The following is a 13,383-nucleotide window of genomic DNA, read 5'->3' as shown; positions in this document are numbered from 1 at the left end:
GATCTCGGCTGAAAGTAGAGAATACCGGAGAGATGTTTACCTTTTATTGACTGTCTAAAGAAAGGCATTGGACTGTGTGGATCATAACGAATTATGGGTAACGTTGTGAAGAACAAGAATTCTAGAACACTTAATTGTGTTCATACAGAACTTGTACATAGATCAAGGGGCAGTTTTTTGAACAGAACAAGAACATATTGCATGGTTTAAGATCAGGAAAGGTGTGTATCAGGGTTGTATCCTTTCCCCATATGTATTCATTCTGTATGCTGAGCAGATAATTTGAGAAGCTGGACTATATGAAGAAGAATGGGGCATCAGGATTGGAGGAAGACTCATTAACCACCTGCGATATGCAGATGACACAACTTTGCTTGCTGAAAGTGAAGAGGACTTGAAGCACTTACTGATGAAGATCAGAGACCACAGCCTTCAGTATGGATTACACCTCAACATAAAGAAAACAAAAACCCTCACAACTAGACCAGTAGGCCAACATCATGATAAACAAGGAACAGTTTGAAGTTGTCAAGGATTTCCTTTTTCTTGGATCCACAATCAGCACCCATGGAAGCAGCAGTTAAGAAATCATATGATGTGTTACATTGGGCAAATCTACTGCAGGAGACCTCTTTAAAGTGTTAAAAAGCAGAGATGTTACTCTGGGGACTAAGGTGTACTGACCCAAGTTACGATATTTTTAATCACCTCATATGCATGTGAAACCTGGACAGTGAATAAGGCTGTGCAACAATGGACTGAAGCCTACCTAACATTGTGAGGATGGTGCAGGACTGAGAGCATTGTGTTTTCTGTCACACACAGGGTCTCTGTAAGCGGGAACCAACTCGAGGACACCCAACAATAACAACATAGTAAGTTTTGAAATTGGGAAGCTTGAGTCATCCAGTCTTTTTCAAAATCGTTTTTGCTTTTCTGGGTTCCTTGCATTTTCGCATGAATTTTTGGATCAGTTTGTCAGTTTCTGGAAAGAGGTCAGCTGGGTTTCTGATAAGATTGTGTAGACTCTGTGGATTGCCTGAAATCGTGTTTTGTTTCTTTTTTTTTTTTTTACAGTAAAAGCACTTACCCTTTATTATTATTTTTAAATAATATTTTATTGTGTTTTAGATGAAAGTTTACATAGCAGACTAGGTTCCCATTTGACAATTTCTGTACAAATTATTCAGTGACATTAATTACATTTTTCACAGCGTGTCAGCATTCTCTTTAATTGTGTTCTGGTTGTTCCATTTCTGGTACTCTAGTTTCCCTGTTCACTTACCTTCTTGTCTTTGCTTTAGAGTAATTGTTGACCTTTTTGGTCTTTTTTTTTTTTTTAATTGTACTTTAGCTGAAGGTTTACAGAATAAACTAGCTTCTCATTAAGCAGTTAGTATACATATTGTTTTATGACATTGGTTACCAACCCCACGACATGTCAACACTCTCCCCTCTCTACCTTGGGTTCCCTATTACCAGCTTTCCTGTCCCCTCCTACCTTCTAGTCCTTGCCCCTGGCCTGGTGTGCCCCTTTAGTCTTGTTTTGTTTTATGGGTCTGTTTAATCTTTGGCTGAAGGGTGAACCTCAGGAGTGACTTCAATACTGAGCTAAAAGGGTGTCCGGGGACCATACTCTGAGGGTTTCTCCAGTCTCTCATGCCAGTAAGTCTGGTCTTTTTTTGTGAGTTAGAATTTTGTTCTACATTTTCTCCAGCTCTATTCGGGACCCTCTATTGTGACCCCTGTCAGAGCAGTCGGTGGTAGCCGGGCGCAATCTAGTTGTACCAGACTCAGTCTGGTGGAGGCCGTGGTGGATGTGGTCCACTAGTCCTTTGGACTAATCTTTCCCTTGTATCTTCAGTTTTTCCATTCTCCCTTGCTCCGAAGGGGTGAGACCAGTGGAGTATCTTAGATGGCCCCTCACAGGCTTTTAAGATCCCAGACACTACTCACCAAAGTAGAATGTAGAACATTTTCTTTATAAACTATGTTACGCCACTTGAGCTAGATGTTGCCCAAGACCATGGTCTCCACAGCCCTCAGCACAGCAGTTCAGCCCCTGAGAGAGTTTAGATGTGTCTGTGGAGGTTCCATGACCTTGCTTCGGGCGAGTTGTGCTGGTTTCCCCAGTGTTCTATACTGGCTTACCCTTCACCAAAGTTACCACTTACCTGTTGTCTATTTAGTGTTTTTCCAACATATAGATGTTTTTTTAATGGAGCACTGTATTCATGGATAATATCTTTTGTTTTGTGTGCCAATCTGGTGTTTTCTAAAAGGTGACCTGGGGTTGCTTTGGTTTAAGGTTTTAGGAGTATCTCAGAGTGATAGTTCCAGGGAGCCCTCTAGTATTAACTGGCCCTGTATTTCTGGACTTTCTAAGAATTTGAGTTCTGTTCCGTGTTTTTCTCCCGTTCTATCAGGGTCCATCTAACGTGGCCCTGATCAGAATGGTCGGTAGTGGTATCTGGGCACCATCTAGATCTTCTGGTCCCTGGGTAGATGAGGCCATGGCTCGTGTAGGCTATTAGCTCTGTAGACTAATTTCTTGTCTGAGACTTTGGTTTGCTTCTTTCTCTTGTCTGGGTCCTTTTTGTGTTACCTTTGTGCAGTTCCTCTTTCCCTCCCTGCCACCAGTGCCCTGAGTGTAAGCTGGTGCGCTTTTGTCCGCCTGATGGCTCTTTCTGCATTACAGATGAGGCCCAGTGCCTGGACATCCCAGGCCACTTGGTGTCCCTGGCCACCACACTGGGCCTCAGCTCCGTGCCTCCTTCACTGCCCAGCCTGTCGCTCTCAGTTCTCTTAGATGTGGCTAACGCATGTCCCTCATTTCAGGTATTCTGTGTGGTCTCCCTAGACATGCCTGACTTGGCACCCCTGTTCAAGGGTTCGGAGATACAACCTTTGTCACGTCAGTGGCCAGCACTCCCCACCTCTTAGCAGGTGTCTACCACAGGCGACCCAGGAATGGTTGTGGTGCGGTCAGTTGCTCCGTGACCTGAATGAGCCATCCCGTTTTCCTGCAAAGAGAAAACTATTCTATGGGGTGCCGGGGGCTGTGCAGCAGTGTACACAGGCTGACTCATTGCAGCAGTGCAGCCCCAAAATGCAAACACTTATACTAGAAAGGATGGGTTCAGGCCTTTAAAAATCACATGCATTCATTTCTTGGGTTGATGTGTCATGGAGAGGGGCAGCAAGAACGTTGTTGTTGCCGTTGAGTCAGCTGCGGCCCATGCCAACCTCATGTATGACGGAGTGTAATGCTGCTTGGTCTTGCACTATCTTCACAGTCATTGGCATGTTTGAGCCAATTGTTTAGGTTATCGTGTTAATCCATCCCATGGAGGGTTTCCTTCCTTTCCTGATCCTCTGCTTTACCAACCATGATGTCTTTTTGTAGTGATTGGTCCCTCCTGATGATGCATCTAAAGTAAGTAAGCTGAAGTCTCACCATCTGGCTTCTAAGGAGTATTCTGGTTGTATTTCTTCTAAGACTAGTTTGTTCTTCTGGCACTCCACGGTGTAGTCCATATTCTTAACCAGTACCACAGATCAAACACATCAGTTCTCCTTCTCACTTCCCATTTTCATTCTCCAGCTCTTGCATGCATAAAAAAAACAAAACCAAACCCAGTGCTGTCTAGTCGATTCCAACTCACAGCGACCCCATAGGACAGAGTAGAACAGCCCCATAGAGTTTCCAAGGAGCGCCTGGTGGATTTGAACTGCCGACCCTTTGGTTAGCAGTTGTAGCACTTAACCACTATGCCACCAGGAGTGATTAAAAAGACCATGGCTGGGTCAGGCACGCCTTAGTCATCAGGGTGACATCTTTGCTTTTTAACACTTTAAAGAGGTCTTGTGCAGCAGATTTGTAAGAATGAAGAAGGAGAAAAGAGAGGGAAGAGAGAGCAGAGAGAGAGGCAACTCAGTCTTCTGAGGGCGGGCTTACACCTGTGGGCCCCTGCCCTGCTTCCGCATCCCCAAGCACCCTGTCATAGCGACACTTGGATGCAGTCTTGGGGGGACATACCTGGCAAGCCTGCCTTCTCCCTGTTGCTCCTCATATCCCACCTCTCCCAGCACTGTGAGCAAACCATGAGACGCGTGCATCTTGTTGTCATCTTTTTAAGGGAGAGGAAGGCAGGAACTTTTGTGGGTGCTGGACCTTCAGAGCCTGAGTCTGCGGACCCTGGCTGTGCGTGTGTGCTGTTGAGAGGTCAGGCTGCACTTGGCAGTGGCCCCTTGGCAGGCTGGGTCAGAATTAGGAGTTGAGGTACACGCTCCAGACTGGCTTAGCACTCTGTTGGGTGGGCACAAATGGCCTTGGATGCTTGTTGGCTGCTTCCCTGCACCCCTGGGACATTCCATCCACCTGCAAGTGTAACCCCCTCTCTGCTGGCGCCCCATGTCTGTGTGCTGCTGCTGCCTCTGAACCCTGAACCCTCTTGGCCTTCTTCCTGCATCTCAGGCCTAACGTGCCCAAGGTGACCCCTCAATCAGCACCCCTGGAGTCTGCTCCCTGAAGAAAGGCTGAGGCAGAGCGAGTAGGCAGTAGAGACCCAGCCCTCAGCGCCCAGCACCACTCAGAGATGGTTCTGTCTGGAATGGAGGAACTGAGGCTGGGACGCTTTGTCCTCAGACCAGGGAGGGGGCCAGCTTCCCCAGGCGTCCTCGTCTCTCGACATGGCTCAGGCCTCCTATCATCAGTCAGGTCACCTGGATGCTGGCCCAACACACTCCCCCTCGCACCCCTATTGTTATTAGCTGCAGTCGAGTCAGAGATGACTCATGGTGGCCCCAGGCACAAACAGAACAAAATGCTGCCCAGTCCTGCGCCATCTTTAGGATTGTTGGTCTGCTCGAGACTGTTGTTGTAGCCACTGTGTATTTTGAGTGCCTTCCAACCTAGGGGGCTCATCTTCCAGCACTGTATGAGATAATATTCCTTTCCCCTCATGCTTCCCCCCAAATCCACCCTGGATCCCTAGGACTACCCCAGAGGCCCTGTTAGCTCCTGTGTTTGTATGAAAGATGACAGCACACCCACATGGTCGGGAATCACAGCAGGTGGTATGCTGGTCTCCGGGAGGCCTTTCAGAAATGGGGGGGCACATGAAAAGAAAGGCGTCAACACCTTCTCCTTGCGCCGGAACACTGGTCCACACATGGCACCATCTGTTTTCATCACGTGGTCACTCCATGGTGTGGCAGTTGAATCAGGCCCCTGCCAGATGGATACTTGGGCCATTGGCAGCTTTTTCCGCAGTACAAGTTTTGTGTTTGCTGCGTGTCCAGGGTGCTGTCGAGGAAGTGGAGTCTCCGGGTCATGGGCCTCCTGTGTTTGGCTTTTCTGGGTGCTGACACGCTCTGGGGCTCGAGGAGCTGAGGGTCACAAGGCCCCCTCCACATTCAAACACCCTGCAGTGCCTTGTCCTCACCGTGGCTACAAGGGTGGCATCTGAGGCCCCCTCTCTCCTCCCTTCCCCGTACACATGGCTAGGTGTGAATTCGACACCCCTGTCCTGTGTAGTCTGCCTGTGTAGTACCCCCTGCTGGGCCCCTCCCCTCCAGCTCCTCACCTGGTTGGCACTGTCTGCCCTAAGCACACCTCTACAGAGGTCTCTTAGCTGTGCAGGGTTGACTGGCTGCCTGGGTTCCAGTGGTGCTGTGCTGTCTCCTTGGGGTGTCCCTCGTGTGCTTCTATCTGGGGACCATCTTCCTGCCCCTGCCACCCTTACTGCAGACTTAGCAGGGAGAGAGCTGATCTCACGCTGGGCATCCAGTCTCAGTATTTGCTGAGGGAGCTGGTGAGCGAGGGAGGACACTGAGGGCTGCAGGCAGAGGTCAAGGCACTCACGGCAGGTGTATATGGAGGGTTGGCCCAGGCCAGATGGGGAAGGTGGATCTGTGGGGTGTCTTGGCGGCACTCACCTGGGCCCCGATGGCATGATCTCAGACGTGCCTCCTTTTCCCAATCTCTTGTAAACCCACACCACTCCTTCCTAGGAATTGCAGAATGATCTGGACCGGGAGACGAGCAGTCTGCAGGAGCTGGAGGCTCAGAAGCAGGACGCTCAGGATCGCCTGGACGAGATGGACCAGCAGAAGGCCAAGCTCCGTGACATGCTGAGCGACGTGCGGCAGAAGTGCCAGGACGAGACACAGATGGTGAGCCGCGTGCTGGGGTGCCTGGCAGTCGGGGGTGTCCCTCAGGCCTCAGCACTCATGGCACCTTGAGACAGACATGAGACAGCCTGTTAGCCTTTGTGGTTTGTTTATTTTTGTGCTTTAGGTGACAGTTTATGGAGTACTTTAGTTTCTCGTTCAACATTTAATACACAAATTGTTTTGTGACGTTGGTTGCAAACCCCGTGATGTGTCAACAGTCTTTCCTTCTCTATCCTGGGTTCCCTGTTTCTATTCGTCCAGTTTTCCTGTCCCTTCCTGCCTTCTCGTCTTTGCTTTTTTGGGTAGGCGTTGCCCGTTTGGTCTTGTACACTTGATTGAGCTATGAAGCATTTTCCTCAGGTGTGTTATTGTTTTATAGACCTGTCAGATCTTTGGCTGAAGGGTGAAATTTGGGAGTGATTTCGGTTCTGAGTTAAAAGGGCGTCGGGGGGCCATATCCCTGAAGTTCCTCTAATCTCCGTCAGACCAATCAGACTGGTCTTATTTTGTGAATTTGAATTTTGTTCTACATCATTTTTCTCCTGCTGTATCTGGGACCCTTTATTGTGATTGCTTTTTTTTTTTTTTTAATATTATGTTTAAGGTGAAAGTTTACACAGTAAATTAGGTTCCCACTTAACAGTATCTACACAAGTTATTCAGTAATGTTGGTTACATTTTTCATAACGTGTTGTCATTCTCATTCATCCCATTCTGACTGTACCATTTCCAGTACTATACTCTAGTTTCCCTGCCCCCTTACCTTTTCATCTTTGTTTTAGAGTCATTTTTGACCATTTGGTCTTCTGTAGATGGTTTTTTAAAGGAGCTCATTACTCATGGGTGATAGTCTTTATTTTATGAGTCAATCTGTTATTTAGCTAAAAGACAACCTCATGGGATAATTTTGGTTTAAGAGTGTCTCAGGGCGATAGTCTCAGGGAGCCCTGTAGTCTCAGTCAGTCCATTAAGTCTGGACTTTTTAGGAATTTGAATTCTGTTCCACATTTTTTTTCCTGCTCTGTCAGGATACATCTATGTGGCCCTCATCATTGGTAGCCAGGCACTGTCTAGCTTGTCTGGATTCAGGGTAGATGAGGCTGTGGTTTGTGTAGACTACTTTCTTCTCTGAGTCTATGGTTTCCTTTTTTCTCTTTTGTTCCAAATGAGTAGAGACCAATTTGTATCTTAGATGGCTGCTCACAAGCTTTTAAGACCTCAAACACTACTTAACATGTTGTCATGTAGAACTTACGCTTTCTGAACTGTATTTTGCCAGTTGACTGTGTTGACCCGTAAGACTATGACCCTAAGCCTTTAAACCCAGAAAACCAATCTCATGAAGTGTTTGATTATGTCTAAGAAGTATTTGTAACTGTGTCTCCTGTGGGTTCATTATGTATACGAATATGCGTGCATATACATGCATACCTGTCGGCTTTTATGTTGTTGTTAGCTGCCACTGAGTCAGTTCTGACTCAGGGCGACCCCCTGTACAACCAAATGAAATGTTGCCAGGTCCTGCGCCATGTTGACAATCACTGGTGTGCTTGAGTCCTTGGTTGTAGCCACAGTGGATTGGCCACTGGGTCTTGGATCAGAGAAAAAAAAATAGGTATAAAGGACATTTTGGGGACATATGAATCTAGACTATGTATAGATAATAATAATGTATTGATGATAAACTTATTAAGTTTCATCATTTCTCTATGGTCATAAAAGAGAATGTGCTCATTTTTGGGAAATACGTAGTGAAGTATTTGAGTGTAAAGGGACATTATGGCTGCAGCTTATCCTCAAGTGTTTCACCTTACCTCAAATGTACAACAGAACAAAACATTGCCATCTTCACGATCATTGGTATGCTCAAGTCCGTAGTTGTGGCTGTTGTGTATTTTGAGTGCCTTCCAACCTAAGGGGGCCCATCTTCCAGCACTGTATCAGACAGATGTTCTGTTATGGTCCATAGGGTTTTCATTGGCTAATTTTTAGAAGTAGATCACCATGCCTTTCTTCCTGGTCTGTCTTAATCTGGAAGGTCCACCAAAACCTGTCCACAGTAGGTGAACCTGCTGGTATTTGACATACTGGCGGCATAGCTTCCAGCATCGTAGCAACACACAAGTCACCACAGTATGACACACTGACAGATGAGTGGTGGCTGCCTTTAATAGAGTTGCTTAAAATACCACTTGGGAGAACATCAAAGCATTTTGCAGACTGATCTCATCTTCCCTACCTGTGTGTCTAGAGACCAGGCCGTATAAGTGAGGAGGTGGGTCTGGGGTGGGTTATAACCCTGCAGACACCCTACCACGTTGGGGCACTGCCACCCTGCACCTCACTCCCATCCACTGCCGCCTGCGCGGCATGCTGGAAACCAGGGGACTGTGGGTGTCCATGAACTTTAAAATCCTTTAGGTCTTGTGCAGCACATTCAGCCCCACAGGACACGGGCAGATGGCCACCCTGGTTCCGGGTCAGGCCCTGCTCCTTCTAGAACCATCAGTGTCAATACGTTAGGCGAGGATGTCTGTCCGTCTACCCACTCCTTTGTTTCAGGTGCAGGATGGGGCTTTGTTGTCCACCAGGAGCTCAGGCTTTATGCTTGGTCTTCCATTCCCCAGCTCAACTCATTCTGAGTGCGTGGGCGGAGACTTCTTCCTCTGAGCCATGTTTCACCTTGGCGCGCGGCCCCCCTGCAATCCTATTTCAGATTTCGTCACTGAAGATGCAGATCCAGTCGCAGGAGTCAGACCTGCGGTCCCAGGAGGACGACCTGAACCGGGCCAAGGCTGAACTGGGCCGCCTGCAGCAGGAGGAGGCACAGCTGGAGCAGAGCATCCAGGCCGGGCGTGCCCAGCTCGAGACCATCCTTAAGTCCCTTGCGTCCACGCAGGATGAGATCAACCAGGTACCAGCGGGTGGGTCCCCTGTGAGTGCCCCGTGTTTGGGCGGGCGGCAGGCCAGGGATCAGCTTGGTGTGCACATGGTTGCTGGGATGTTGGGCTTGCTGCCTGCGTGTAGCAAAGACTCCCTCAGAGACTGTTACCCGGAGGTAGACCCCCTCAGAGACTGTTAGGCCTACCCAGTGTGCCGCACCTCAGACTGACCTCAGTTTTGCCTCCACCTTCCCTCCACTCTGGGCTGAGATCATCGAGTGCAGGTGGGGGCCTCAGGGAATTCAGTCAAGGGCTCCTGGGGAGAGCTTGGGTCTTGGGGTGCCCTCTCCAGTCTGGGGCTTGTACAAGGAGGGGACAGGACGAGGGGAGGTGTTCCGATCCTTTCCTAGGTCTGGTTGAAGGACAGATGTCAGCCAAGGGCAATGAGTCCTGTGCCAGGCATTGAGGGGCTACCTTGTAACCAGCATCACCCCACGTGGGCTCTCCATCCCTGCCACGTGGGGCCCCATCTTGCCACATGGGTCCCCATCCCCCGCTCTGCAGGTCCCCCATCCACCCCATGTGGGGCCCCCATCCACCCCATGTGGGGCCCCCATCCACCCCATGTGGGGCCCCCATCCCCCAGTACAAAGGCCTCGTAGCCTGCATGGTTTCCAGCCGCATATGGCCTTTCCACATCTAACCTGTGGAGTGGGTGTGGCACTGCCCTCGGCAGACACCTTTCCTGACTGAGCCGATCTCTCAGCTCTAGGATTTACAGCCAAAGGCTGATCCCAAACATGTCCCACTCATTCCTTCAAAGGAGATTTAATTCTCTGAGTTATGCTCTGTTAATTCGTATCTGCAGGATTACTTTTCTTTTCCTTCCCACCCCTGAGTTTGTAAAATTCAGGTAGGAGCCCAGACATAAGTATATACTGCTAATCATAATAAGAATAATAATAATAGACCAGGAAAAACTACTTGCTGTTGAGTCCATTTCAACTCCTGGCGCCCCTGCCTGTGTCAGAGTAGAACTGTGTTCCATAGGGTTTTCAGTGGCTCAGTTTTCAGAAATAGACTGCCAGGCTTTTCTTCCAAGGCACCCCTGGGTAGGCTCGAACGTCTAACCTTTCAGTTAGCAGCCGATTGCATTCACCATTTGCACCACCCAGGTACTCCAAATGAGGTAACCACAACTCCATCAGAAAGGAGGACTGCTGAATAGCATTTTGAACAGATCGTTGACCTGGATTTGTCTGTTCAGAATCAACACGTGTGAAGGTCCCTGAGTGGCGCAAACAGTTTGCACTTGACTACTAATGTAAAGGTTGGCAGTTTGAACCCATCCCCTCGGCTCTGCAGAAGGAAGGCCTGGCGATCTGCTTCTCTAAAGATTACAGCCAAGAAAACCCTGTGGAGCCCAGCTGTCTGTAACCATGGGATGGGATCTCCTAAGTCACAGATCACCAGCAGAATCAACACACGTGTCTGCACACGGGCCCTCCCTCCCCAGGGCTGCTGATGCAGGGCAGCCTGGTGGTTGGCAAGAAGAGTCTACTCTGGTTTTGAGCTCTTGGTCTCACTCCTGCCTGCCCTAGACCCCATGAGCGGCCTGGGGCTGAGTCTGAGGGGAAGCATCGTCCTGCCCGACACAGCCCCAGCTCACATGTGACATGGAGGTGTTTCTGTTACACAGGCGAGAAGCAAGCTCTCCCAGCTGCATGAAAGCCAGCAGGATGCCCGCCGCGGCCTTCCCCCCAGTGATGAGGTCCTCAATGGGGTGCCCAGCCTCACCGACCTGACCGAGCAGGGCGGCTTCGGAGCCACGGTGCAGGTCGAGTAGCTGCGTCGTGCCCTTGGAGTGGCCTCTTTTGGTCACCCCCAGCCCTGGACTTGTAAATGGGCCGCTCTGCATCTGTGCAAGGGGAGGGGGCTTCCAGTTACTGCTGCTGCTTTGTGTTCCCCCATGGGCCTGTTCCCAGTGGGTGTGACTGGGCTCATCAGGGCCCAGAGCGAAGGACAGGCTGGAGCCCCTGTCACCTCATCCATGCAGGAGCATCTGAACAAGCTGACCCCCCAAATTCAGGGGGCTTCTCCAAATTGAAAAGAATCAGATCCATATCTGCACACATTGTGAAACCCCAGGGTCTACTCATTTGGGGGATTGGGAGGAATGTGCGTGTGTGTAGGTATAGTGCTTGACGTGTGTGCACATGTAGCTATATGTGGGGGTCAGTGTTCACGTGCGTGTGTGAGTGCATATGTGTATGTGTGTTTCCAGAAGAACACCTTGAAAATCAAACATATAAAGACAAAGAAAAACGACAGTCGTCCCTCACTAGGTTTTGCTGTCTCAGCTACGAACCAGCCTCTCCAGAAACTCGGGCCACGTTTAAAACCTCCTCCCACCCTTTCACACCTCGTGACCAGGGTGCGAGTCCAGGCCTGGGGCCGTCAGCCTCCTCACTGTCTGTGGACTCTCGTGCCCTTAACGTCTAGATACATTACCTCTTCTGCCAGGCCACCCGAGCCAGGAAGGGGTGCGCGGTTTCCACTTCATCTGGTGGGTAAGAGCATTGTGGGGGCTGTCCAGGGAGTGGGTCACACATGATCCATCTTGATGTTCCCAGGGCTTCTGCCACTCCTCGATCTTCCTGGTCCCCTGTGAGCCCCCTCCTCCTGTCCTGGCCCAGCCTCTAGGCTCCTTTCCACCCTCACCACACTCCAACTTGGCCCCTCGTGCCCATTTCTTAAGACGTTTCTCTTCTTGTCACCAAGTTACTCTGTCTGGAGGACCTAAGGGGAAACATGCCTTCCCCGAATCACTGCAGAGCCACTGTGGACACTGCCTCTGCCTTGCCTCTTGGCTGACCTGGCCGTGCTGCAGCCCTGTCACCCACACATCTCTTTCCCTGTGGAGTATGAATGGGGCCTTTCTCATGTGCTCTTGGGCCTGTCATCAGCTTTATTGTTCCCTTTTTTCTTTTTTTGATGACGAGGTTTCATTCTCTGTGACTTTCACAAGCTGGGCTATCCCATTTTCTTCCTGGCTACGCTCAGTGTGCGTGTCAGCTTCAAGCAGGGCTCTCACCTTCTCCGTCTGCCTCTCCTTGCACACAGCTCTCAGCTCGCCCTGTTCACCCTGGTTCAGGAAACGGCACACTCTAAAATGCCCTCCTCACAGGTTGTATAAGATGGGCTCCTTGGGTGCACGTTGGCAGTGATGTGGCAGTTTGCAAGTGGCCAGTGATTTTCCATGGATTTTGACCTTCCTTGTTATTTTTGTTTATCTTTTAAGTAGAGCAAAGTTTACATGATAGTAAATTAATCTTGGGATGTGGACATCAGAGATGTTACGTATAAACCTGCTATCAGTGTCTGAAAGAAAAACTATTTATCTCATTGTACAAATACAGATTTTAAAGCATCTTTTGGTTTGTTTCTATTTCTTAATAAGCACTCGGAGGAGGGGTTTTTGTTTTCTCCTGAACATTTCCAGACTGCTCCTCAGGAGAGAGGGTTCTCCAAGTTCTCTTTGGGGAATGGTGGCAGAGAGTAGCTTAACGAGAGGTGTATCTAGAACTTTCTGAGTTACTAAGTTTATCCTGTCTAGCATCAAGTTTGTACAATGTTAGTTTGCCCAAGTTACAGAGCCCTCAGGCATCTCTTTTTACCTGCCTGAGAATAGGACTAGCTTTCCCACTTTGGGAAACCATGTGGCTAGAAGTTCCAGGTGTCAGAGACACAGGATTCTTAAGGCCTTACTTATTTCTTGTCTCTCCTCGGATTATGAGGAGACTGGCCTCTTACCCTTGGAGACAGATCCAACCAGCCCGTCTGGTGAGATACCAGACCACAGCTACTCCCTGTGTGCCAGAGTAGAACCGTGCTCCATAGGGGTTTTGATGGCTGACTTTTCAGAAGTAGATCGCCAGGGCTTTCTTCCAAGGCACCTCTGGGTGGACTTGACTCTTCAGCCTTTAGGTTAGCAACCCAGCATGTTCACCATTTGCACCACACAGGGACTCCGTGGAGTGGAGAGAAGGTCTTCAGTCAGCACAGACCCAAGCCTCATTGAGAACTGGCCCCGGAAGATGGCCACCCACCAGTTGCATGCACCAGTGCCAACTGTTACGTTGGAATCTTCCTGGCTGGTTGTTAAACCCTTGATAACTTGAAATCACCTATAGCGGGAGCGTTTACACCACAGGAGCTTGACAGAAGCTACAGATGGGAGTGTTCTCTTTCACAGCCCACCGCTGCCCAGCACCCCTCGTAGGGGAAGGCACGTCCCAGAAGTGCCAGCGCCCTCCTAGCGCTG

General features: G+C 49.5%; 1 protein-coding gene across 9 annotated transcripts in view; it reads left to right on the top strand.

Annotated features, from left to right (window-relative positions):
• The window catches only part of EPS15L1 (epidermal growth factor receptor pathway substrate 15 like 1), a 108,808-nt gene that overhangs the window by 55,077 nt on the left and 40,348 nt on the right, over window positions 1-13,383 (top strand). For all 9 annotated transcript variants that reach the window (XM_049877297.1, XM_049877298.1, XM_049877296.1 and 6 more), the window contains exons 14-16: window positions 6,016-6,177; window positions 8,894-9,091; window positions 10,759-10,896. In XM_049877297.1, the coding sequence (XP_049733254.1) occupies window positions 6,016-6,177; window positions 8,894-9,091; window positions 10,759-10,896 (498 nt within the window). The remainder of the gene's footprint in view (window positions 1-6,015; window positions 6,178-8,893; window positions 9,092-10,758; window positions 10,897-13,383) is intronic.

This window comes from Elephas maximus, chromosome 3, assembly GCF_024166365.1.
Source record: "Elephas maximus indicus isolate mEleMax1 chromosome 3, mEleMax1 primary haplotype, whole genome shotgun sequence".
Lineage (NCBI taxonomy): Eukaryota > Metazoa > Chordata > Mammalia > Proboscidea > Elephantidae > Elephas > Elephas maximus.
This window is presented reverse-complemented; position numbering and strand designations above follow the sequence as displayed.